The sequence below is a fragment of the Onychomys torridus genome, chromosome 22, assembly GCF_903995425.1.
Source record: "Onychomys torridus chromosome 22, mOncTor1.1, whole genome shotgun sequence".
Lineage (NCBI taxonomy): Eukaryota > Metazoa > Chordata > Mammalia > Rodentia > Cricetidae > Onychomys > Onychomys torridus.
This window is the reverse complement of record NC_050464.1, coordinates 37,181,272-37,208,174: the sequence shown is the minus strand read 5'-3', so window position 1 is coordinate 37,208,174 and position 26,903 is coordinate 37,181,272. Positions and strand designations below refer to the sequence as shown.

At 46.4% G+C, this 26,903-nt stretch overlaps 2 protein-coding genes, 2 non-coding genes and 1 pseudogene across 6 annotated transcripts in view; 2 read left to right on the top strand and 3 right to left on the bottom strand.

Annotated features, from left to right (window-relative positions):
- Nucleotides 1-1,047, bottom strand: part of LOC118572219 (phospholipase A2-like) — a 32,672-nt gene extending 31,625 nt beyond the window's left edge. Inside the window, exon 1 of the mRNA XM_036171664.1 lies at nt 1,014-1,047. Within this exon, the coding sequence (XP_036027557.1) occupies nt 1,014-1,047 (34 nt within the window). The remainder of the gene's footprint in view (nt 1-1,013) is intronic.
- An 8,157-nt stretch (nt 1,048-9,204) lies between these two features.
- Sirt4 (sirtuin 4) lies at nt 9,205-16,573 on the bottom strand. Of its 3 annotated transcripts, none has more exons than XM_036172188.1 (5): nt 16,517-16,573; nt 14,454-14,948; nt 12,792-13,086; nt 11,773-11,983; nt 9,205-9,598 (listed from the first exon to the last, which is right to left on the bottom strand). In XM_036172188.1, the coding sequence occupies exons 2-4, from the start codon at nt 14,939-14,941 to the stop codon at nt 11,831-11,833; spliced, it is 936 nt and encodes a 311-aa protein (XP_036028081.1). In that variant the 5' UTR covers nt 14,942-14,948; nt 16,517-16,573; the 3' UTR covers nt 9,205-9,598; nt 11,773-11,830. The 3 variants fall into 3 exon arrangements, with proteins under 3 accessions (XP_036028081.1, XP_036028080.1, XP_036028082.1); XM_036172187.1 differs by having other exon boundaries at nt 11,777-11,983; XM_036172189.1 differs by having other exon boundaries at nt 11,777-11,983; nt 14,454-14,945; nt 16,517-16,525.
- Nucleotides 16,574-20,006: 3,433 nt separating this feature from the next.
- LOC118572825 lies at nt 20,007-20,147 on the top strand. Its single transcript, XR_004943525.1, has one exon. It is a non-coding gene; the product is annotated as a U4 spliceosomal RNA (small nuclear RNA).
- Nucleotides 20,148-20,957: 810 nt separating this feature from the next.
- Nucleotides 20,958-21,098, top strand: LOC118572824. Its single transcript, XR_004943524.1, has one exon. It is a non-coding gene; the product is annotated as a U4 spliceosomal RNA (small nuclear RNA).
- Nucleotides 21,099-23,244: 2,146 nt separating this feature from the next.
- Nucleotides 23,245-23,837, bottom strand: LOC118572218 (annotated as a pseudogene).
- Nucleotides 23,838-26,903: the final 3,066 nt, after the last annotated feature.

The window sequence follows — 26,903 nt, the reverse complement described above, 5'->3', positions numbered from 1 at the left end:
CCCAGCTCTCAGGATCTGAGGCAGGAGGATAAGAAGTTCAAGGTTAGCTGGTCAGTGGTGGCACACGCCTTTAATCCCAGCACTTGGGAGGCAGACCCAGGCGGATCTTTGTGAGTTCGAGGCCAGCCTGGTCTACAGTGCAAGATCCAGGAAAGGCTACACAGAGGAACCCTGTCTCAAAAAAAAAAATATTTAAAAAAAAAAAAAGTTCAAGGTTACCGGGGGACAGTGTCACAGGACTTTAATCCCAGCACTCTGGAGGCAAAGGCAAGTGGCTATCTGAGATCAAAGCCATCCTGACCTATAGTGTGAGTTCCAGGACAGCCATGGTTGCTAAGAGGACCATGTTTAGAAAAAAATGAAAAAAAAAGTTGCAGAAGCAAGTGTAGCATGTATGCAATCCTAACATTTGGAAGGTAGAGGCAGTAAGATTTCAAGTCCAGACATAATGTTGAGTTGGAGGACATCCTGAGCCACTTTATAAGATCATGGAAAAAAAAATAATCAGTGCTGGAGAGATGTATCTGAGGTCAGGAGCACTTGCTGAGCTTTTATAGGACCCAGGCTTGGTTCCAGCACCCACATGGTGGCTCACAACTGCCTATGACCCCAGTTTGGAGGATCAGACCCCTCCTCTGGCCTCTGAAGGCACTGCTCACACACAGTTTTCAGACACACATTCAGGCAAAACACTCAGACACATAAAATATATGTAAATATTTTTAAAAGGACAAGAAAATGAAATTGCCAGAGCACCTTAGGGCCAGGGAAATTGGAGCCAGGGAAATATGGCAGAGGCGGAAGGGGCTTCATTGCTTATGAAAGAAATGAATATAGTGGACTTTTCTAAGGAGTCATCTGAGTTCAGACCTAGAAGCTAACGGTGCCAGCTGTTGTGAGGGGTGAGAAGAGAATTCTAACCCAGATGCTATTAGACCCCAACAGGAACCCCAAACCAGAACTTCAGATGTGACCATTGGGGGGCTGTGACTCAGAGGGGACAAGGGTCCTACCTGTGAGCAGAGTGAGCAGCAAAAGGAGTTTCATCCTGAGTGAGGGGAGGACTCAGTGACTTCTCTTTATAGTCCTGTAGCTGTGCTCTGACATTGTCCAGTCAGCACACGGGGCCTGTGACTACTGTGTGTGTAGCACAGAAGTAGAATATGTGCACCCTCACACACAGTCCCAACCTGCACAGCTGCTGTAGATGGTGACAGAGCCTGAATCAGTGCTGGCACAGAGGCACAGAGAAAGGGCTAAGTCAACACCCCAACCAGTTCAAGTCAGTGACTTGCAAAGAGCCAAGTCCCTCCCCCATGGATGGTTTGAAGTCATTAGAAGATATAGGCATTGCTTCTGGGGTTGAATCTGAGAGATGCTGATAGCGACGTGTGGCCCCAGGCAGGAGTAGCTAGACCCTACTCCATGTTAACTCTATAATCTAAGTGCTAAGTCTGTCCCAAAAACCTGACGCAGCCTTTAAGGTACATCCAGTTACAAATTAATGAATGGGAGAGAGAGAGAAAAAAAAAAAAAACAGAGGCAGGGACAGCTCTTGTATGCACAAGTGGACAAGTGGAGGTCTGAGGACAACTCTGTGGAGCCAGGTCTCTCCTTCTTCCTTTAAATGGGTTCCAGGAATCGAACTCAGGCCTACAGGCTTGCATCATAGGCTGCATCTCACTAGCCTACAAAGCCCATTTGAAAATTAGGAATGTAGCCAGATGGTGGTGATGGTGTACCCCTTTAATGCCTCTAATGTCTGCACTCATGAGGCAGAGGCAGGCAAATATTCAAGTTCGAGGCCAGCCTGGTCTACAGAGTGAGTTCCAGGACAGCCATAGATATGCAAAGAAACCCTGTCTCGAAAAACCAAAACTAAAAACAAACATACATACAAATATATAAAAAAGCAAATAAATAAATAAATAATAAAGACAGACAAGAAGGAAGGAGAGAGAAAGGGGAGGAGGGAAGAAGAGAATGGAAGGAAGGAAGACAGCAAATGCCCAACAGATGTGCCCACAGGCCAACATGATGCAGGCAATCCTTCAGCTGAGGCTTCCCTACCCAGTGTGTGAAGCTGACAATCAACCACTGCAGGGGCTGGAGAGATGGTCAGCACTTCAAGAGCACTTTCTGTTCCTCCTGAGGACCTGAGTTCAATTCTCAGCAACCACATGGTGGCTGTTGGACCATGTCTGCTGGCCCAATGCCATCTGACTTCTGTGTCTGGCCCTCTCTCATATAAACTCTAACTTAGCACCCCATCACCACCTTTTCCCCACCTCTCAGATCTTACCTGGATAAAAACCATGTCGGGGGTGACTTGAGTTGGTTGTCTCCATGCGCAAGATCCCTCCACCCTTCCAGCGGGACTCTGGACAGCCACTACCAGCTACTACCAGTCACTGTGCCTGGGCAGGTGGCTCTAGCTGCACCTGTTGCTCATCAGGCCAGACCTTGGGAGGGGCGAGGCCTGAGCTTTGGGACACCATTGGAGATTGCAATGGGGGTGGAAAGGCAGAGGACTGGGCAGCTGTTCACTAAAGGAAAAAAGAGACAGAGAACCACATAGCCTTAAACAGGTCAATGAGACATTGTATTCCTAAACCTGGTTGACCAGAGATTAGACTGGCTTCACCTGTGGGTTCAGTTAATAGAGAAAGGTAGAGAAGAGGATGTCCTCTGTTTTATTTGTTGTTAAAACTTAGGCTGCTGTACACTTTAGTGGGACAATTCTCCTGTGTCATTTGTTTCCACACAGTGGAGATTCAAAGGTCACCAGGATGTAATCCTGCCTTCAGGTCATTTACTCTCAGTCCAGATTGGTTTCCTGTATCCAACTTCTTATGATGAGCGTACAGCAGAAGGGCTTTGAGTCCTGTATTTTTAGGGCCAAGATGTTCCTTTAGCACCCACGTGACACTGCGTCTTTCTCTCTTCTCTCCCCTCCTACCTCTCTGTCTTCCCTTTCCTTCCCTCCCCACCCTTCCCCCCCTTTCCTCTCCCTACACCTGCCTCATCTCTCCCCTCCTCCCCCTTGTGTCTGCCCCAAACCCTCCTCTATCTCAGGCTGAGTTCTTCTTTTATTGTAGTTGTTTTTCAAGACAGGGTTTCTTTGTGCAGCAGTCCTGGCTGTCCCGGAACTTGCTTTTTAGATCAGGTTTGCCTTGAGCTCAAGAGATGGATCCACCCTCTGCCTCTGCCTCTTCCTCTCCCTCTCAGAGTGCTGGGATGAGAGGCATGGCCAGGCTCATCACCCACTCTTCAAGGTGCTCCCCTAATGGCAATGTCCTTTCCATTCATCTTCAGCCCCCAAAACTAGACAGAATGATGTTCTCTGAGGATCCAGTTATGTTTGGTAGATGGAGAATACAATCACCAAAACCAAGTTCTTCCTATTGGTGCTTTATTAGAGGGCACAGTGTGCAGTGAACTGAACCAGGCTGGCAGGGAAGGTGTCCCAGTCACTGAAGTGACAAGTCTAACAGTGAATGCTTTTGTAATGTTTGGTGTATGGAGTGTTGTAGAAGCAGATGGCAGCCTGGCGGTCACAGTTGGAGATGAAGGCCTCACAGGGGTTGTTTTTATCCAGAGAGAAACAGGAAAGGAAGTTAAGTGGAGCCCATGACCCTGTTCACTACAATCTGTAACCCAGGAAACTGGTGGCCCTCCCATCAGTGAAGACTCTGGGTTGAGAACAAGCACACATACGTCCATTGGGTCGCCCAATTTGCTGAAACACACAGTAAAAATATTATCTGTTGTAGAGCTGTGGAGATGGTTCAGTTGTAATGTGGTTGCCCTACAAGCATGAGTGCCTGAGTTCATATGCCCAGAGGTCATGTAAAAACTATCTACAATGAGAGATCTGGTGCCTTCTTCTGGCCCGCAGGCTGAACAATCACTGTATACATAATAAATAAATAAATCTTTAAAAAAAAAAAAAAAGCAAGTTGTGGGGCTGGACAGATGGCTCAGCAGTTAAGAGCACTGACTGATCTTCCAGAATACCTGGGTTCAATTCCCAGCACCCACATGGCAGCTCACAACTGTCTATAACTCCAGTTTCACGGGGTCTGAAACACTCAAGTCAATGTACACAAAATCTAATTAATTTTAATATTTAAAAAAAGCAAGACATGGTTGGGGCATCTATAACTCTATTGTGGATGTGGGAAGCACAGATCCCTAAAACTTGTTGGTCAGTTAGGCTAGCTAAAGGTGAGTGTCTTGTTTATTGAGAAGCCCAGCTGTAGAGGGAGTTTTTTGTCAGGACTGCCAGCTCCCCAAATAACCACAGAAAGACATATTAGTTACAAACCCTCAGTCAGTAGCTCAGGCTTGTTACTAGCTAAATCTTATATTTTAAATTAACCCATATTACTTATCTACCCTCTGCCACATAGCAGTACCTTCTTTCAACATGGCACATTGATTTTTGCCTCTCTCTGTGTCTCTGGAGACTCCTCTGACTCCTTCTTCCCAGCATTTTCTCTGCCTTGAAGATCCTGCCTAGCTATTGGCCAATCAGCTTTTTATCATAAGAGCAATACCAATTTACAGTGTACAAAGATTGTTTCACAGCTCCAACCTCTAAAGACATGGTAGAGAGTGACTGAAGAAAACAGGGGATGACAACCTATTCCTATACATAAAAATATACAAACATGTATATTTCATTCCAAAACCCAGAAAACTAAAGTATCAGCTTCCACTTATAAAACTGTATAATTTAAGACAATCCTCCTGCCTCCACCTCCCAAGTGCTGGGATTACAGGTGTGCACCACCACGCTCAATTCATAGGATCTAAAGCTGGAACCCAGGGCTGTGTGCATGCTACGCAAGCACTCTAGCAACTGGGCTATATTCCCAGCCCTCTGAATCCTCACCTGTAAAATGGGAAGGATAAACCTTGCCCTGCATAGGTGTTTACTCCAGTGTCTGGCTTATGACCAATGACGCAGCTCTCAATTGTTTAGTCAATATGGAATCAGTAGAACACAGCAGCTAATAGGGGGGAGGCTTTGGGCAGGCAAGATGGCTCAGGATATAAAGGCACTTGCTGCCAAGTCTGAACCCGAGTTCCAACCCCAGGACTCACATGGTCTATGGAGAGAACAGACTCCTGCAAGTGTCCTCAGACCTCAGAGAACACAGAGAGGTAGGAGGGGAGAGAAGAGAGAAAGATGCAGTGTCACATGGGCGCTAAAGGAACATCTTGGCCCTAAAAATACAGGACACAAAGACCTTCTGCTGTGTGCTCATCATAAGAAGTTGGATACAGGGAACCGATCTGGACTGAGAGTAAATGACCTGAAGGCAGAATTACATCCTCGTTGCCTTCCAGTCTTCACTGTGCCTAAACACACACTACAGGATAAGTGTCCCGCCGAAGTACACAGCAGCAAACTTTTTGAACAAACAACACAGAACACACCATCATCTTCTCCTCCACCTTTCTCTATCAAGGGACCCCGAAGGGGAAGCCAGGTTAATCTCTGGTTCCCTGGTCAACCAGATTTGAGGGAAAAAAAATGTTTCATTGGCTACTTTAGGGCTACGTGGTTCTTGGTCTCTTTTCCTTTAGTGTACATCTGCCCAGTCCTCTGCCTTTGTACCCCGACTCTCATCCCCACTCATGTCCCACCCAAGGCTAGGGCCATGCCCCTCTCAAAATCAGTCCTGGTGAGCAACAGGTGCAGCCAGAGCCACCTGCACAGGCACAGTGACTGGTAGTAGCTGGTAGTGGCTGTCCAGAGTCCTGCTGGAAGGGTCTTGAGCATGGAAACAACCAACTCAACTCACCCCCTACATGGTTTTTATCCAGGTAAGATGTGAAAAGTGTGGAATATGAGCTGGGGTGCTAAGTTAGGGGGTACATAAGAGATGGCCAAACCCTAGCCAGGTGGTGGTGGTGCACACCTTTAATCCCAGCACTTGGGAGGCAAAGCCAGGTGGATCTCTGTGAGTTTGAGGCCAGCCTGGTCTACAGAGTGAGATCCAGGACAGGCACCAAAGCTACACAGAGAATCCCTGAATCAAAAAAAAAAAAAAAAGAGAGGTGGCCAAATCCAGTGTCAAGACAGCATTGGCCCAGCAGACATTGTTCAAACACCACTGTGTGGTTGCTGAGAATTGAACCCTGGTCCCTAGGAAGAACAGAACGTGCTCTTAAGTGCTGAGCCATCTCTCCAGCCCCAGGAATGGTTAAACTTGTCAGCTTGACACACCTGGGAAGCTGAGGCTCAGAAGAAGGATTGCCTGCATCGCATTGGGCAGTGAGCAAACCTGTTGGGCATTTTCTCGGTAGATGAAGGAGGCCCCAACCTACGTGGGCGGTGTCGTCCCTAAACAGGCAGGCATGGGCTACATAAGCAAGTATTCCTCCTTGTTGTCTGCATCAAGCTCCTCTAGTTGATTCCTCAGTGATGGGTTGTGATCTGTAAGACAAGATCAACCTTTCTTCCCCCAAGCTGCTAGGGTAGTGGTGCTTATTACTGCAATAACAGAAAGCGACCTTGGGCAGTGCTGCAGGAGTCCTGCTTTTCAGGGCTTTGCTTATGATGCCGTCGAGGGAACCTAGGGCTTCGACCATCCTAGACAGGCTGTTAACAGTAAGTGTCACCCTCAGCTCTTGAGCAACCTCATCTTTTAAAAGAAGTAATAGTGGCCATGTCATATATCATAAAGGTGTGGGACTGGTGTGTAAGGGAGAAGACAGATTGTAAAATGATGTGTTGTAAATGTTGAATGAGTATTTTTGTAAGGAAGGGATCTCCAGTTTGTTTTGGCTCTTTGGTATTTGTGATTCTTTAAATTAAACTACATAAAAAGAAAACAAGGCACCTGGAGAGATGGCTCATCAGCTAAGGACATTCATTTGCTGCCCTTCCAAAGGTCCTGAGTTCAATTCCCAGCACTCACATCGTGGCTCCCGACCATCTAGAATGAGATCTGATGCCCTCTTCCGGTATGCAGATGTGCACGCAGACAGAGCTTCCGTATACATAAAATACATGAATAACTAGATCTATAAAAGAAAGGAAAAATGAGGCCCTGGGGAAGATCATCAAGAAAATCTGGGTGTACTCCACAGGGTCAAAGGTTAGCAGAATTGATGCCATCTCCTCCTCCATCCTATACACTAATGGCCATGTGGGCCTTTGCTTATTGTGGGCCAAATATACCGCTATGTGACTCAGTCTTCAAAACCCACTGAAGTAGCTATTATTCTAATTTTTAATTTTTTGGGAGTCTAGTGTATACTACCCCAGGCTAGCCTCGAACTCTCTATGTAGGCACAATGACCTTGAGCCACTAAGGCTCCTGTCGTCAACCTGAGAGCTGGGACTACAGGTCTGGACCACCATGCCCAGTTCATGTGCTAGGGGTCTACCCTAGGGCTTTGTGTTGCCAGGCAACCATTCTGCCAACTATGCTAGCCAATCCTTATTTATTCAAAAATATGACTGAAAAATCACACAAAATGACTTAAGTTCGTCTAATTAGTAAAGAGCAAAACAGGTTGGAACCCACTTCTGTCTACTTCCTGAGTTTCCACTCCATGCTGTGCTCTATTTGTAGTAAGTGAAAATGGGGGGAGCTTTCTGGGATGGGTGTGCAGGTATACACCTTTAATCCCAGCACTCAGGAGGCAGAGGCAGGTGGACCTCTGTCAATTCAAGGCCAGCCTGCTCTACATGATTAGTTCCTGGACAGCTGGGACTACATAGAGAAATCCTGCCTCAAAAACCAAAAAAAAAAAAAAAAAAAAATGGGGCTGGAGAGATGGCTCAGAGGTTAAGAGCACTGACTGCTCTTCCAGAGGTCCTGAGTTCAATTCTCAGCAACTACATGGTGGCTCACAACCATCTATAATGAGATCTGGTGCCCTCTTCTGTATACATAATAAATAAATCTTTAAAACACACACACACACACACACACACACACACACACACACACACACACAAAGCTCTGGGTTCATCATCACCTCCCTTTAAAAAAAAAACCAAAAAGAAGGAAAAAAATTAAAGGGTCTAGGAAAATAAAGTAAAAGAAAATTTCAGCAGGTACGGTGGCACATTTGCAACCCCATAACTTGGAAGGCAAAGGCAAGGATCAGAAGTTCAAAGTCATTCTCAGGTAAGTAATGTGTTAGAAACCAACCTGGGTCTCCTAAGGCCTTGTCCCTGAACTGGCCTGAATTAATTAGTTTATTCATTACTCAAGATCTGCCGCCTTTAATCCCAGCATTTTTGAGACACAGGCAGGAGGATCTCTGTGAGTTTCAGGCCAGCATGGTCTACATAGTCAGTTCCAGAATAGCCAGGTTTTCCAGAAATACCAAGTTCTTCTTGGGAGAGATTTGTGTTTGGTTGGTTTGGGGTTTTGGGTTTGTTTCTGTATGTGTGTTTAGAATTCTACCTCAGTAGAGAATACAAAGAAAACATGTATGTCTACAGGTGAGACCTTATTTCAAAAGAAGGGTGTGTGTGTGAGCAGGATGTCTAGACAGATGGTTCAACAGTTAAGGACCCTGGCTACGCCTTTAGAGTTCAGATCCCGGCACCTTCATTAGCTCACTGATGAGCAACTGTGGCCCCAGCTCCAAGGACTCCAATGCCCTCTTCTGGACCTGTTGGGCACCTGTGCATATACACACACAGGGATATACACATGAACAAAATTAAAAATCACAAGGTAAGTCTTTAGGAAAAAAAATCCTGGAATGAGATTTATAACCCTGTATGTCTTCAGAATGATGACGGGGTTAGCACACACACACACACACACACACCCCAACTCTGCACAGCCCAAGACCATGCATTACCCTGGGAGCTGAGATTGCTCCCGAGGCTGGGGCAGGGTGAGCATGTGTTGCCTGTCCTCAACTCAGACAGGAGGAGGCTTTCCAAAGTAGATCGTGAGTCTTCCACGTGCCTCACATTTCAGGGCACACTGATTCTTTCCACTGAGCGCAGTGATCAAACATACCAGCTGAAGAACCCACTGGGAATGAACTGTTTTCTCATCACAAACCAGGCTCAAGGTAGGCGCCCCCTCCTGAGAGCTAACATCAAGTAGAAATCCTTGCGGCACACTAGCACAAGACCGGTGCTTTCTTGTATACACAAATGCACAGTCCGCACACTTGATATGCTATTAAAAATAATTTATTGTTTGGTTAATAAAAAAAAATTAACTCACGCTGTCGCTCATGTTGTTAAAAATATCAAAGTGCTTCAGTCAGATACAATCACTTGGCATTACAAGCGAATTACAGATGCCCTTCTGGTTATTCCCAGAATTACTGAGATCTCAGTGCCGTCCCTCCACGGACCATGCTGGCTTACGAACTTCCCAGCTGTTTCTTCTTCCGGGTCGTATGAAAGGGAAAGTGATAAAGTTATGCCATCAAGAACAGCTACTTCTTGAAAAAGTCTTTCTATCCCAGGACTCTGACAGCTGGTCTGTAAACAGCAGGGGGCAGCGGCGGACTGGCCTGTTGACATTGCTCTGCTGCCCTCTATGGGATGCAGTCCGTAAGTTTCCATTAGTTTGAAGGGAAGGGAAGTATCCTTAGAGATCTGGAAAGAAATCCAACAACTTAATGCCAATGGAGAGGATGAAATGGTTGTAAACATCAGCCTACCCACTAAAAAACTAGGATGGAGCAGGCCCGGTGGCACACACCTTTAATCCCAGCACTCTGGGGGCTGGGGAGAAGGCTCAGAGGTTAAGAGCACTGGCTGATCATCCAGAGGATCTGGGTTCAATTCCCAGCACCCACAATGGCAGCTCATATGTCTATAACTCCAGTTCCAGGGCATCTGGCACCCTCACACATATCTACACGTAGGCAAAACACCAATGCACATAAAATTTAAAAATTGGTTATTTAAAAAAAAAAATCACCGGGCAGTTGGGAGGCAGAGGCAGGTGGATCTCTGAGTTTGAGGCCAGCCTGGGCTACCAAGTGAGTTCCAGGAAAGGCACAAAGCTACACAGAGAAACCCTGTCTCGAAAATCAAAAAAAAAAAAAAAAAATCCCAACATTCTGGAGGCAGAGGCAGGAGGATCAGAAGCCAGCCAGGTCTACATAGATAGACTCTTTCTCAAAATGAACAAACAAACCCAAGGCCAGTAAGTTGGCTCTGTGGGTAAAGGTGCTTACTGCCAATCTTGAGGGCATGAGTTCAAGCCCCAGAACCCACATCCTTCCCTGACCTAGGCATACATACCATGACACCTGTGCATCCATACACACAGACACACACACAAAAATAAATAAAATTGTAAAAATGTTAAAGTTATGGGGCTGGAGAGATGGCTCAGAGGTTAAGAGCACTGACTGCTCTTCCAGAGGTCCTGAGTTCAATTCCCAGCAACCACATGGTGGCTCACAACCATCTGTAATGAGATCTGGTGCCCTCTTCTGGCCTGCAGTCAAACATTCTGTATACATAATAAATAAATAAATAAATCTTTTTATAAAATGTTAAAGTTATACAAACAGCCAGGTGTGGTGGTTATTGACTTTAATCCAATAGCACTCAGGAGGCAGAGGCAAGTAGACCTCTGTGAGTTCAAGGCCAGACTGGTCTACAATGAGAGTTCCAGGATAGCTAGGGCTACACATATAAACCCTGTCTGGAAACTCACCTTTCCCCCACCCCCGCCCCCAAGAAAAAAAATGTATGTTTAATTACATGAGTGCTCATGTGTTTGTGTGTGCAGATGTCTTCAGAGTTCAGAAGAGAATGTTGGTGGACTCCCCTGGAACGGGAGTTTCAGGCAGTTATAAGCATCTAACTGGGAACTGAACTCTAGTCCTCTCCAGAAGCAACACAAATCACATAACATCTTGTGTTTTGTTTTGCTTTGATTTTTCAGAAAGACAAATAAAGGCTGGAGAGTTGGCACTAGCTGCTCTTCCAGAGGTCCTGAGTTCAATTCCCAGCACCCACATGGTGGCTCACAACCATCTACAGGGGATCTGATGCCCTCTTCTCTAGTGCAGACCTACAGGAAAAGAGAGCACTCATTTACATAAATAAATAAATCTTAAAAAGAAAGACAAACCCGTCTTAAAGCAGAACGCACACTTGGGAGGCTGGGGCAAGAGGACTATCACAGATTCAATCAAGGCCAGCCTGGGCTACACAGCAAAACCCTGTCCTTAGAAGCCAGCAACACAGGGCTGGAGAGATGGCTCAGCCCCCAAAGCATTTGGTTCTCAGCACCCACATAAATAGATTACAACCTGCAACTCCAGTGCCAGGGAATCTGATGCCCTCTTCTGGCCTCTGCAGACAATGCATGAATATGTTGTACAGACAAATACCCAAGCAAAACATTATATACAAACCATAAAAATAAACAGGTAAAAAACAAAACAACAGTAAAAACCCCATCCACTGTTTTTTTTTTTTAAACAAAACTATTTTTTAAAAAAAAAAAACTGTTTTTAAAAAAACAGTTGTTTTAATTAAAAAAATGGTCATATGTGAAGTCTAGAACTGGCTCCTTTGTCAGTCACATGACTCCTCAGTCTAATAGGGAACAGACTCTGTCTTCTGGCTTTTGTTTTGTTTTTGTTGTTTGGAGTTAGGGCCTCACACCTGTGGCCTAATCTAGCCACTCTGTGTGGAGACTGGCCCTGAGCTCCAGGCCACCCTCTTTAATCAGCCTCCTGAGGGCTGGGATCACAAGCATGAACCACTACGCCTGGCTAGACCCTTCTGTCTGAGAAGGGGTTTACCTACAGCAGCAGGACTCAACGGAAAGTCCACTTCCAGCCTCTGAACATCAGACCTCGGTCACTGTGGGTCTATTAAAGGCAGCAGCTCTCCGCAGCGGGAATCCAGCTTCAGGCAAGCCAAGTCATCCGACCTCGTGGGTCCAATGTTTAGAATGGCGATTGGGAGCTTCTTCTCCCTGGCGGTGAGGATGAACCTGTACCCGGAGTACACCTGCCCAGACAGAAGACAGAGAGTTTGCGCTAGATCCAGGAAAAGAACTACCTATCCTACAATCTCAGAAACAAAATACAACAACAACAACAACAAAAGATAAAAGGGAGCTGAGGGGCCGGTGAGCTAGCTCAGGAGGTAAGGGTGCTTGGAACCATGCCAGATGATAAGAGTTCAACTCCCAAAACCCACGATGGAAGGTAGGTGAGAACTGACCCCCACAAGATGTCCTCTGAATCAATCAGTCAGTCTACAAAGGGGTAATGGTGCTTGGGAAATGGTTGATTGAATAAAGTTCTTGCTATCCAAGGGTGGGAACCTGAGATTGGATTCCCAGCATCCATGTAAACACTGGCTTTGGTGGTAATCACGTGTAATCCTAGTGTTCACAGACAGAAACAACGAGGTTCCTAGGAGCTCACTGACCAGCCAGTCTAGCCATTCTATGACCCCTAAGTTCAGTGAGAGACTGTCTGAACAATTATGCCAGGGGCTGGAGAGGTGACTCATCGGTTCAGAGCACTTGTTGATCTTGCAGAGGACCCGGGTTCGGTTCCCAACACCCAGGGCTGTTGAAACCCTGTCTCAAAACAAAAACAAAAAACCTAAGGTAGACAGTAACAGACGACACCCAACATTGACACACCTGCAATACACATGTGCACACTCAAACACACACACACACACACACACACACACACACACACACACACAGACTAAAAAGGAAACCCAAATAAGAGGGAACCTCTAGGATTTCTCACCCTGTTCAACGGGCAAGGGCCACCGTGACCCTGACAGAGTGAGGTACCTGCAGGGACGATCCCACCACCAGCAGGGAATCTGCCTCTTTCACACGCCTGTGCACGAAGTCAACCTTGTCTGGGTTCACCGTGTCCCCAAAGAAAACCACATCAGGTTTCAGAGGGCCGCCGCATCGATCACAGGACGGGACCTGAAAGCTCCGGACCTGCTCCTCGGTGAGGAACACATCTCCGTCAGGGGCCACGCCCTGCGCCTCGGCGCTCCAGCTGGGGTTCAGGACTTGGAAACGTTCCTGCAGCACCCTGCGGGGAGTCTGCTCTCCACAGTTCAGGCACAGGACTCTAAAAGCAAATATGAGACCTGCTGAGTATGGATAGTCCCTATGAGGGATAAAGCTGCCAGAGCAGCCCCAACAACCATTTTCAACCACACACACACACACACACACACACACACACACACACACACACACGAGTCACTTTCTTTTCCTAGGACCAACCCCCCCCCCCCCATCTGAGGACATCCATTTCATTTTCGTCTTCTCCCTCCACTCCTTTGCAACCTCTAGAACAGTGGTTCTCAACCTGTGGGTCGAGACCCTTGGGGGGGTTGAATGACTTTTTCACAGGGGCTGGCCTATCAGCTACCCTGCATATCGGATATTTGCGTCATGGTTCATAACTGTAACAAAATTATAGTTCTGAAGTAGCAACATACATAATTCTGTGGTGGGGGGGTCATCACAACATGAGGAATTTATTAAAGGGTCGCAGCATTAGAAAGGTTGAGAACCACTGGTCTAGAAAAAACGATGTATTATTGACTGGTGTTTATTTATTTCATTTGCATTTTGCTAGCATGGTTTTGTCCTTAATGGATCAAGATACGCTCTACACCGGATGTCCTTAGTACTCGAACCCGTGCCCCCTCCCAACTTGTCCTGTCCATCTACAGTGACTGGTGCTATCACTCCCTGTGAAGTCACTTTTGGAAGGGTGGCGGCGGCGGCGGCGGCAAACGCCTTTAACCCCAGCACTAGGGAGGCAGAGGCAGGCGGATCTCTGTGAGTTTAAGGCCAGCCTGGTCTACATAGTGAGTTACAGGTTACCCAAGGCTACGTGGAGACTGTCTCCACCTAAACAAACAAATAAAATAAAAAGAAGAAAGGAGAAACGACCATGTTAGGAGTTAATTTCCCAACAGGAATGCTGGAACAAGGTGGGATTGGAGATGGTTCATTAACACCCTAGCTCTCTTCCCTTTTGGTGAAATAATTCTTGTGGTGTTTTTTTTTTTCAACCCAAACTCAGGGTTAACAATACTACTCACCACCCTCATGGTGGCTCTTTCTGTACAGTGGCGATGATAACTCTGAATTATATTCCAGACTGGGAGTCACTACAGGACTCAGCCCCACTCACATGATTTTCCCTGGCGCTGGGAAACTGAACCCAGAGCTCTGCACATGCAAGCACCTCACCAAGGATACGGGTACGGACCGACCGGAAGGCATCCTTTCTTGACTTGCTCCTTTTCCTGTTTCCGTCCCTACTTCCTCTCCCGGTTCACGAGGCCTAGCCCCAAAGGCAAAGACTTGCCCAGGAAGCCTTGGCTCTGGATCTAAGACAACCCTGCTCCAGACAGCCAAAGGCCCTTCACCTGGGGAACCACACATCCTCTTAAGGCCAAACCCGGTAGACTTGGGCACCTGTGCATGCATCCATGGAGCTCTGTCAGCCGCTGACTCCCGGCCTTGGAGTGCAGAGCATCCACGTTCTGAGTCACCAACCAGTGAAGCTTTCCAAGTTTCTCCCAGCTGCTCAAAGCCCAGTGTGCCGGGTTGGGCTGGCGAGAGCAGAACTGAGGCCAGCCCACAAAGTTTCTGGCCCAGTACCGCTGGCGGACTGGAGCACTGCGGATGAAATCGATGTGCTGGATGGGTCTCCGGTCTGTGCGGGCGTACAGTCCAACCTTTTCCGACCTGTAGTCTGGGATCCCAGACTCCGTGGAGACTCCTGCGCCGGTCATCACTACAAGTTTCTTGGAAAGGGTAATAAAGCGTTGTAACTCTTTGATCTTCTCAGAGTCCACAGGAGGGCTTGGCGGCACAAATAACCCAGTAGGTCCACGAGAGCACGGCCGGCTGAGGGTCCTCATCCAACGGCCCTTGGTTGACCTGAAAGCCAGTCCACTCATTCTCCTTCTAGAGAAAAAGAAAATCCATGAGAGAAGCTGGGTTTCACTAAGAAAGTTAACCACCAACCGAGGGATGGAAAACAAAATAAAACAAACAAACAAACAAACACGTGTCTATCCACTGCTGGAACACATTCAGCTTTGAAAATTTGCCATGGTGGCCCTTGCCTGGAATTGCGGTACCAGGGAGATAGAAGCAGGAAGGTTAAGGGATTATCTTCAGCTAAGGAGTGAGTTACAGGACAGTCTGGGCTACACTCAGCAGAGAGAAAGAGAGAGTACATGGCGGGGGAGTATGCTAAGTTTCAGGGGATCAGATACCCTCTTTTGGCTTCTGCAAGCACTGGGAACAAAGGCAGTACACAAATACATGTGTAGGTAAAATACCCAAGCACACAAATTTTAATTTAAAAAAAATTGTTTTTTTTCGAGACAGGGTTTCTCTGAGTAGCTTTGCACCTTTCCTGGATCTCACTGGGTAGACCAGGCTGGCCTCGAACTCACAAAGATCCACCTGGCTCTGCCTCCCAGTGCTGGGATTAAAGGCGTGTGCCACCACCTAGCTTAATTTAAAAATTTTTAAATATCTTTTTTTTTGAGGGGGGGGGCATGTTTCAAGACAGGGTTCTTCTGCGTAACAGTCTTGGCTGTCCTGGAACTCAGTCTGTAGCCCAGGCTGGCCTCAAACTCACTGAGATCCGCCTGCCTCTGCCTCCCAAGTGCTGGGATTTAAGGCATGTACCACACACCCGTCTACTTATCTATATTTTTGTTAATATTATCCTTCAAGGGACTATTTGTTCTGTAACCCTACTTGTTTTAAATCAGAATTATTACTTTTTCTTTTCTTGAGACAGGATTGCCTGTAGCCCAGGCCAAAGATTACAGGGATACACCCAGCTACACGGGATTTATTTTATTTCTCCATGAGATATTTAAATTCTAGTATGTCAGTTGTTTGGGGGGGGGGGGTGTTGTGTTTTTCTACATGGTGCTGGGTATCAAACCCATGGCCTCTGTGACCCTAGATCAATCATTAACCCTAGATCAATCTTTATCACCGAGCTATACTGCAGCCCAGTACAGGTTTTCAGGACGTTGTCTGATCTTCCAGGGTTTTTATTTTATTAGTGTCTTCACATACACACCTTCAAGTCCTTCATTTCCCCCATAATGTCTGTTTACTGTACCTTGTAAATTCTGCTATTTGGACCCAGAAGACAACACACACACACACACACACACACACACACACACACACACACACTTTCCTGTCAGGTTTTCTAATTGTATATTAAAAAAAAAAAAAAAAGCATTTGACACAGCTTTTGATATAATGCAGAAATTACCCAGCGACAGGCAAACATTTTGGCTTCCTACACCTGAGCTCAGGACCCGGCTTTCTCTGTGACATTCCACAACTACACGTGAAACAGCTAAACAAACAGTCGGGTTTGGCTGGGACGAGCTGTTTTCCTCCGTGTCCCCTCAAGCCCCTCAAGAACAAAAAGGACAAAGGTGATCCATTGCAAAAAATGCACAGCGGGAAACCTAAAGCCGGATCAGAACACTTACCGTCCACAATTTTCACCCAACAGTGGGACAGGCTCGGTACATGTGCATCTTGGGAAGTGTAGTCCACGAAGCGGACATTATCGGAAGAAAACTACAAGTCCCACAATCCTGCGAGTCTACCGCGGTCCTCCCCTGACTTCCTTCTGTCTTTCCTGGTCAGCTCAGTTAAGGTTCCGGGTGTGCTGCTGACATGAGACAATGATTGCCTTTTGGAGTTTCTGTGTTTGGTTCGTTGGTTGGTTGGTCTTTCTGTGTTGTCTTTTGAGACAGGGTCTCATGCAGCCTACTCTGACCCCAAATTCCTTGATCCACCTCACAAGTGCTAGGACTTCGGGCTAGTGCCACCACGCCCGGCAAAGAAATGGTTAATGTTTCCAAGGTCCTGTGTGGAAAATAGCATCTAAACAGCCCTCCCTACTTTAGGAATTCACCGTATTTTGTCGTTGTTGTTATTGTTTGTTTGATTTTGGGGACAGGGTTTCTCTTTGTCCTGGAACTCACTATATAGACCAGGCTGGCCTCGAACTCAAGAGATCTCCCCACCTCTGCCCCCTGAGTGCTGGGACTAAAGGCATGCGCCACCGTGCCCGCTATTCGCTTTGGAGACCTGGCATGCGCCACCGCTGCCCGGCTAAAACTGACTTGTTTTTGTTGTTGTTTGTTCGATTTGGGTTTGAGTTTGGGTGTTTTGTTGTTTGTTTGTTTGTTTGTTTGTTTGTTTTTGAGACAGGATCTTACTATGTAGCCTTGGTTGGCCTAGAACTTGTTATGTAGACTAGGCTTGACCTTGAAAGTCATAGAGATTTGCCTGCCTCTGCCTCCCCAGAACTGAGATTAAAGGCGTGCATCACCACAATTGGCACAATTGACCTGTTTTCCTCTTCAGTACGTATATTCTCTTCCATTGCAAAGTAATTAAATTCCCGGCTATGAGTTAAATATGGATTGGGGCCTGCCAGGCGGTTGAGCAGGTGAAGACTTGCTGCACAGGCCTGGCAACCCATATAAAGGTGGAAGGAGAGAACCGAGTCCTTTCCTCACAATTGCACACATTTTTTCATTAAAAGAAAAAAAGGATTATGGTGCTATAGAGATAAGACTCTGCCTCAAAAGGAATAAACATTCTCCTCTGGTCTCCATTGCCTTCCCTACACATTCACACATACAACACACACACACACACACACACACACACACACACACACACACACACCAATATGGACTATGAAGAAATACGTCCATAAATTTGAAAAATGGATGTTTTTGAAGTCAATATGAGTAAAGCCAAGTTTAATACACAGTGACTTTTTTTGGTTTTTCAAGACAGGGTTTCTCTGTGTAGCCCTGGCTGTCCTGGAACTCACTCTGTAGACCAGGCTGACCTCTAACTCACTGAAATCCGTCTGCCTCTGCCTCCTGAGTGCTGGGATTAAAGGTGTGTGCCACCAACGCCCAGCAATACATAGAGACTTATACACTCACTCTCTTGACCAGAAAGCACAGAAGTGTCCACCTGTCTCTGACTCCCAAGTGCTGGGATCAAAGGCTCAGCTACTGTTTGATTTTTCTTTTATTTCTTTTTTCTTTTTCTTCTTTTTTAGTTTTTTTTTTTTTTTTTTTTGAGACAGGGTTTCAAAAAGAAAAAAAAAAATGTCGGGCAGTGGTGGTGCACACCTTTAATCCCAGCACCCAGGAAGAAGTTCAGACACAGGTTATGAACAGCTTTCTACTCATCAAAATAAAACAGGTACATTTTATATGCCACAGCATTTCTGGAGAATAAAAGCATTTAGCCTCTCTCCTCAGAATTAAAGTATTTTCACAAAAGTGTTAGGAAGCCCACCTTGGTTTGGCTTCTTTTTTTTTTCTTTTCTTTTCCTTCTTAAATTTATTTATTATGTATACAGTCTTCTGCCTACATGCCAGAAGAGAGCACCAGATCTGACTACAAGTGAGTGCTGGGAACTGAACCCAGGACCTCTGGAAGAGCAGCCAGTGCTCCTAACCTCTGAGCCATCTCTCCAGCCTCCAGCTGAACTTCATTTCTTAGACCACCAAGGGGAGGGCTTGGATGTAGTGGCCTTTAATCTTCCGCTCTAGGGTGAATTCAATCCCTGGGACCCACAGAGTGGAAAGAGAGAACTACCTCCCACAAGTTGTCCTCAGACCTGCACACACTTACACACGTAAAGAAATGTAATTTAAAAAAAACAAAAACTTTTAATTGAAAACAGAAACTCAAACTGATACTTTTACACCAATATCAGCATTATTGTATTAGGCAAAAGGTTTAAGCAATCCAAGTGTACAGCCAATGACGTTTACTGAAAGCACCGTTATTGCTAACTGGAGAATAGATAGGTAAATGAAATTCCATTAGATGGAAAATTATTGATCCATGAGACGGCATGAAATCCAAATATGTATTACAAATCGGATGAGTCTTAAAATGTTACAGTAGGCTTCGCAGTGGAGGTACACACCGTTAATCCCAACACTTGGAAGGTGGAGGTACACACACAAAAAGTTACAATAAGGGATTGGCGAGAGATGATTTAGTGCTCTTAACACTGGCTGCTCCTGTAGAGGATCTGGGTTTGGTTCCCAGCACCCCCGTGGTGGCTCACAAACCTATGTGAGTCCAGGATCTAATACCTTCTTCTGACTTCCATGGGCACCAGGCATTCCCATGAGGCACATATGTGCAAGGAAAACACTCATACACATAAATAAATCTTATCAATAATTCTCTCCTCCCCCTCTTTCCATAGACAGGGTCTCTCTCTCTGTAGTCTTTGCTGGCCTCAAACTCGGAGAGATCCACTTGCCTTTGCCTCCCACGTACTAGGATTAAAGGTGCGTGTCACCGTGCCCAGCTTAGAAAGAATTCTTACAGCAAGAGAAACACACACATTGCGTGTTTCCAGTTATGTAAAGTATCTAGAGTGAGAGCAATTGCCAAGGAAGGGCTGGGCATGGAAAGGACTCGGGAGCCCAGAGTTTCATGTCTACAAAGTTTTAGTTTGGGAAGATCAAAAGGTTCTGGAGGTAAATGTAAATATATTCAACGACAATAAATTTACCCTAAAGATAGCTGAAACTAGATTTTATGTTATATAGACTTTATACACATATTTTATTGTTCATAAAATCATAAACAAGAAAGCCTCCTTGGAAAAGGTGGTAACTTTGAGCCAAACGAACACCTTAGCTCGGGCTGGTTCCTCCAATTGCCCCTTGCACTCTCGGAACTGAGTTCATTAGCATGTTCCTTCCCATAGTGCTTTGCTGCAGTTCCCCACGTACACCTACTTAAATTAAACAGTAATCTCCCTCCTACGCATCACTTAGAGAGCACCATAAGAGTACAGGTGGCGGTGTAATTTTCAGGCTAACAATAACCGAAGGATTTGCCATTCAACGTGAACCCCCCCTTTATGAAATAGGAGCCGCGCTGTCTAGCGGTGATGCGCAGGAGGCCACGTTCTCCAGCTTTGCGCAGTGGCAGTATCGTAGCCAATGAGGTTTATCCGAGGCGCGATTATTGCTAATTGAAAACTTTTCCCAATACCCCGCCGTGACGACTTGCAATATAGTCGGCATTGGCAATTTTTGACAGTCTCTACGGAGACTGAATAATTCTGGTTCAAAGAAAAACTGTATCAGCTTCTCTGCTTGGTGAGTGCCTTTACTTTACTTTTCCAGGAAACTCTAAACTTGTATCGTTCTTTTTTTATATTTACTACTTACACTTTCTTATCTGTTTTTTTTCCTATGTTATTTATACTTTTGTCTTTTTGTGTTACTATTTTCTTCCGTTTAGCTTACGCTTTTGTCTCTTTGCTTTTGTTACTATTTTCTTCTATTTTTCTTATGCCTTTGTTACTATTTTATTTCTGTCCAATCTGTTAACGTTTTCTGCTCGAGTTAACCGAGTTTTTGCATTTAGAAGTTTTGTTTTCCTGAAGTTTCGGAGATAAAACTCTCTCCCGGTCGTTCATTGTAAAGAAATCTGTTTGGATGGCTTAGAACTCGCAGCAATCCTCCTGCCTCCGCCTCCCGAGTGCTAGGGTTGCAGACAAGAGTCTTTACGCCCCCGTCTCCACACCAAGGTCTGTTTCTGCATCCGACCGCACGTCGCTCCCTTCGGCTTACCCGCTTTCTCCCACCGCGGTTGAGTCTCCACCCGGGCCATCGCGATGACGTCGTCTCGATTTGCATAAGCGTCGCCCCAGCATCCCAAGCGGCGGCTGCGCCGTTTGTAAATCACGAGCGTTCGGGCGCGAGATGACCCACCGGCGAGAATCTGTCCACGCGGACGCCAGAGGAGAAACTGCGGGGTCACGGCCCGTCACGTGGCGGTCGCGCGTGGGCGGGGGCTCACCGTGACTAGGACGGGGATCTTCAGCCCTGGGAAGCTGCGCGAGCCCTGCACTTCTCCAGCTTTGCGCAGTGGCAGTATCGTAGCCAATGAGGTTTATCCGAGGCGCGATTATTGCTAATTGAAAACTTTTCCCAATACCCCGCCATGACGACTTGAAATATAGTCGGCATTGGCAATTTTTGACAGTCTCTACGGAGACTGAATATTCCAAGTTTAAAAATCAGAGGGTTCTCCCACGTATTTAAGGCACGTAATTACTGTTCTCAGTTCCTGCATGTTTGTAAGTGTATTTGCTCCAGTATTGTATCCTGGTACTGAGTACAGCACAGCATGGGCTAAAAAAATGGGTCTTGCTAACATCTTAGGGCAGCTTACGGTTCTAGTTATCCCCCTGCCTCTGCTTCCGAAGGCTGAGGTGGCAATCCTGTGCTTTCTTGTTTGCTTTTTCAAGAGATTCTCACAGCTTCTCTCTAGGCAAACTCTACCTTTGTCTCCCATCCTTTCCACTTTCAGAACCCGGAGAGGAAAACAGGTTTCCTTGAGGCGTGTCAAGCAGAGCACTGCTGTGGCCTGTGTCTCTGCAGACTCGTTCATTTGTTTTGATGCATTTAATTTTCACAGAAGGGGCTGGAGATGATCGTTGGCTTATTTCCCTTGTAGAGGGCCCGGGTTCTGTTCTCAGCACCCACATCAGGCAGCTCACGTGTGTGACAGTTCCCTGACAAGCAAGCATGTCAGTCCTGGTCTGGTACGATGGCATATGCCTACAGTCCTAGGTACTCAGGAGCCTTAAGGCAGGAGGATCGCAAGTTCAAAGCCAGCCTGAGTAACTTAGTAAGCCTGCTAAGAGGAGTTTGTATCAGGCCTGACAGCCTGAGTTCCATCCTCAACTCCCACGAGGTGGCAGGAGAGAATGTCTTCCTGCGATTGTCCTCAGAGCTCCACAGAAGCGCTGTGAGGACACAGCAGCACCTACCCGCGTGCACACACGCGCATTAAAGAAATCATTTTATTCTTAATGTCTTATCTGAAATAAAGATCTTAATGAACAACAAAAAAAAAAAAAACAAGCATTGATTCTGGTGATTTATACTGCAAATGGCTTCCATAAACACCAGAGTGGCAGATCCATTTAAATATTTGCCTATATAGCCGGGCGGTGGTGGCGCATGCCTTTAAACCCAGCACTTGGGAGGCAGAGGCAGGCGGATCTTTGTGAGTTCGAGGACAGCCTAGGCTACAGAGATCCAGGACAGGCACCAAAACTGTGCAGAAAAATCCTGGTCTGAGGGGTGGGGTGGGGGGCAATGCCTATATTAGTGTAGTTCTGGGACTGAAGGCTGAGTTAAAAAGAAAAAATTTTCACAGGACCTCACTATGTGGCCTTGGTTGTCCTGGAACTCAGAGATCTGCCTGCCTCTGCCTCCCCAGAGCTAGGATTAAAGACATGCGCTGTCACTGCCTGGCTTTAAAAAAAAAAAATTATTGGGCTGGAGAGATGGCTCAGAGGTTCTTCCAGAACACCGACTGTTCTTCCAGAGGTCCTGAGTTCAATTCCCAGCAACCACATGGTGGCTCACAACCATCTGTAATGAGATCTGGTGCCCTCTTCTGGCCTGCAGGGACACATGCAGGCAGAATACTGTATACATAATAAATACATAAATAAATCTTTAAAAAAATTATTGAAAAATAATAAAAAGGTTTAAAAAAAAAAAAAAAAAAGGCTGAGCGGCGGTGACTCCTACCCAGCACTCCCAGGCAGAAGCAGGCGGATCTCTGCATTACAGGCCAGCCTGGTCTACAGAGCTGCACAGAAAAAAACAAAAACAAAAAACACCTTGGAAAGAGATTTGCCATTGAAGGACCAACACAAAGAGTAGGGTCAGATGTTTTTATTAGGGGTACACTGTTTAAGAGGGTGACAAAATACTCAGTAAGCGAATAAATTATATTTTTCGTAAAATGAGTCCAGGAGGCTGAAGACTAGATAATATTCGAGGACAGATTAAGATCCCTCTTTGAGACGGGGTCTCACTATGCAGCTTCCTCAGCCTCCCACTCCCAAGTGCTAGTGTGCACACGCCTCACACCTCTTTTTTTTTCCAGTTGTCCAGAGGGCACACAATTTTTTTTCTGTTTTTTTGTTTTGTTTTGCTTTGTTTTTTTAAAGATTTATTTATTTATTATGTATACAGTGTTCTGTCTGCATGCATGCCTGCAGGCCAGAAGAGGACACCAGATCTCATTACAGATGGTTGTGAGCCACCATGTGGTTGCTGGGAATTGAACTCAGGACCTTTTTGGAAGAGCAGCCAGTGCTCTTAACCGCTGAGCCATCTCTCTAGCCCGACACACAATTTATTAGGCAGCAGCTGGGAAATGAGCAGTTAGACCTGGCCACATGGTCCGGCTCATGCTTCTTGATGGCGTGGGAGTTGGAGGAGCCCTGATGAGTTCATCGGCAAAGCACTCAGCAATGGTCTGGATGTTCCGGAGAGACCTCAGGAGCACCTGTGTGCAGCAGCGGGATGGTCTGAATCACCAGGCAGGGACACACCCACAGCCTGCAGCCTCCTGTCCCAGTGCATCCAAAGCATATTGAGTCTTTCCTGGGGGCCACTGTTGAGGATGGCATTCACCAGGACCTGCAGAGGGTTTTTCACCAGTGAGCAGATGGATGATCTCAAGGACATGCTTGACTATGCATGCAGTCATGAGCTGTGTGCATCATCATGGAGTTAGTTAGGGAGGTGCCCTGGGATGGGGCACTGTACTTTGCATACCTCTCAGCTGTGTTGAGTGGGGACTTTTCCACTTCAATGTATCCTGAAGAGAAATACAATTAATCTGCACGTCATCAGAGCTCCATTTCCCAGAAAGCTCAATGTCTGGGGTCTCTGCCACTGCTGATGTGGCTGTCTCCTACTTGGTCATTCTGAAGACAAAGACACCTGGTTTAATTTACTATTAATTAGAGCTCAGCCTCTAGGAAGTTTGGGCTAAACTATAGAAGACAGAGAATTCCAAATTACTTATATCCAGGCTAACAGAACACTTCAAACAATGTGATTTTGTTTTATATTATATTATTTTTGTACAGAACATTAATTCGTTTTTAGGGGAGTGGTCTTGTTGCTGTTTTGTGGGTTTTTCAATGTTTTCCCTCGCTCCTGTTGTGCTGGCTAATTTTATGTCAGCTTGACACAGGCTAGAATCATCTGAGAGGAGGGAGCCTCCACTGCGAAACCGCCTTCATAAGATCAGGCTATATAGGCTTGCCTAGCAAGCGTAAGACCCTGGGTTCGATCCTCAGCTCAAAAAAGAAAAAAAGAATCAGGCTATAGGCAAGCCTGTGGGGTATTTTCTTAATTAGTGATTGATGGGGGAAGGGCCCAGCCCACGGTGGGTGGTGCCATCCCTGGGCTGGTGGTCCTGGGTTCTAGAAGAAAGCAGGCTGAGCAAGCCATGGGGAGCAAGTCAGTGAGCAGCACCCCTCCATGGTCTCTGCCTCAGCTCCTGCCTCCAGGTTCCTGCCCTGCTTGAGTTCCTGTCCTGACTTCCTTTGATAATGAACAGTGCTGTGGAAGTGTAAGCCTAATAAACCCTTTCCTCTCCAAGTTGCTTTTGATCTTGATGTTTCATCACAGCAATGGAAACCCTGACTAAGACACATTTTTTTCCCTTATTATCTGTCTTGTCTTCTGGTGTGTTGAAGCATTAAGTCAGACAACACTTGCCATAATAATGTCTGTCAAAGTGGCCACAAGCATCACATACATTTGAAGATCGCCATCTGAAGGGTGCTCTCAACCAAGGAGACTAATTTCGCCGTTTTCATCCACCTTATAGTATTTCAGCACAACCAGCCAACTTTTTGGTTACTCTTCATGGGAGGGTGTAAGACTTCTCTTAACACCTGTCTTAGTTAGGGTTCCTATTGCTGTGATGAAACACCAAGATCAAAAGCAACTTTCAGGGAAAGAGTTTGCTTGGCTCACACTTCCACACCACTGTTCATCCAAGGAAGTCAGGACAGGAACTCAAACAGGGCAGGATCCTGGAGGGGTGCTGCTTGCTGGCTTACTCCTCCTGACTTACTCAGTTCGCTTTCTCTTAGACTCCAGGACCACCAGACCAGGGATGGCCCACCCACAATGGGCTGGGCCCTCCCCCATCAATCTCTAATTAGGGAAATGCCCCACAGACTGGCCTGCAGTCCGATCCTATGGAGACATTTTCTCAATGGAGGTCTCCTCCTCTCTGATGACTTAGCTTGTGTCAAGTTGACAGAAAACTAGCCAGCAAGGGACCATATCACCTCAAAGTCTCGACACAAGATGAAGAATGGACTCTTCTTGAATGTTGTAGTGAGACAAACACGTCCATCTTCCGGCTGCTTGCCCACAAGATTGGCCCCTGGCCAGGAGGAATTCCTTCCTCATCCTGGATCTTACCTCTTACATTTTCTGTGGTGTATGAGGGTCCAGCTTCTAGCGTAAGGGCCTGAGGACATCTGCGTCTTGGTAGCTGCCCTGCAGATGGCAAACCCAGGCTGTCTTCAAACTGGTTGTACAACTATTGAGCAGAAGTCTGAACCTCTGTCCTTCACGTCCTAAACTTCGGTTTTGTATTACCAACGTGCACCATCACTCCGTTTAAACGTTTGTGTAGTCTGGGAATGGAGCTGACGCCATGTTTGCTAGGCAAGTACTCTGCCAGCCGCCTACCAACCTCAGGGCTGCTTTGCTTTAGTGTTGAGTTGCAGATTGCTCAGTAGGCACCAAGGTGCCATTCTTTCTTTGTTTGTTTGTTTGTTTTGTTTTTCGGGACAGGGTTTCTCTGTGTAGCTTTGGAACCTGTCCTGGAACTCACTCTATAGCCCAGGCTGGCCTTGAACTCACAGAGATCCGCCTGCCTCTGCCTCCTGAGTGCTGGGATTAAAGGCGTGCACCACCACTGCCCGGTTCCAAGGCGCCGTTCTTGAGGAAGGGGTTAAAAATCCTTCCAACAGTGACACTGTCATTGCACTCCTGATCTTACACACACACACACACACACACACACACACACACACACACACACACGGCTGCATGGTCTGACTGGGAAGCTCATTTATGTGGCTTCTATGTGGTCCTCAATAGCCTTGAACTCGAAACTCTCTCAAGTTCTATTTGCTTTGTTAATTGTTAGTTTTGTTTTTCATACTAAGATTTGAGAAACTAAGAATGAGACAGAGCCGGGCGGTGGTGTCGCACACCTTTAATCCCAGCACTCAGGAGGCAGAGGCAGGCAGATCTCTGTGAGTTCAAGGCCAGCCTGGGCTACAGAGTGAGTTCCAGGAAAGGTTCAAAGCTACACAGAGAAACTCTGTCTCGAAAAACAAAAAAAAAAAAAAAAAAAAGAGTGAGACAGACTCTCTGTTAGACAGACAGACAGAGGGTCATGGCTAGGTAATAAAGGTGAAAATTTTCCAAGATGGCTGCTTCTTCCTTAACGAGACAAAAAGCCTGGCAAAAAGTTTAAGGATGGATCAGGACATGTCAGACTACCGTTCTGGGGCAATGAACCATTCTAGCTTTCTTCAAACTCAGGAACCCTGGAGTAGGGGAGGAAAATTCTCCCAAGGCTGTACAACCCCCAGCCAGGTGTCAAGAAGACACCGAATTTTCCGGATTTCCCAGTCCTGAGTCTCCCCCTCACCTCCCACCCCTACCCCACATCTGCTGTGCAGAGGGTCTTTCTCTGTGTGTCTGCGGCATGTGTGCGTTTCCCACCTGCTGCATGTGTGCGTTTCCCCACCCCTGCCAAGAGTCTTTATTTTTTTTTTTTTTTTTGAGCTGAGGATCGAACCCAGGGCCTCGTGCTTGCTAGGCAAGTGCTCTACCACTGAGCTAAATCTCCAACCCTCAAGAGTCTTTCTTAACTGCTGATTCTGCCTGCGGTGTTTTGAGTTTTCTCTGTTGCTACTGTTGCTCCATAGATTTTCCTGCCTTTTAATTC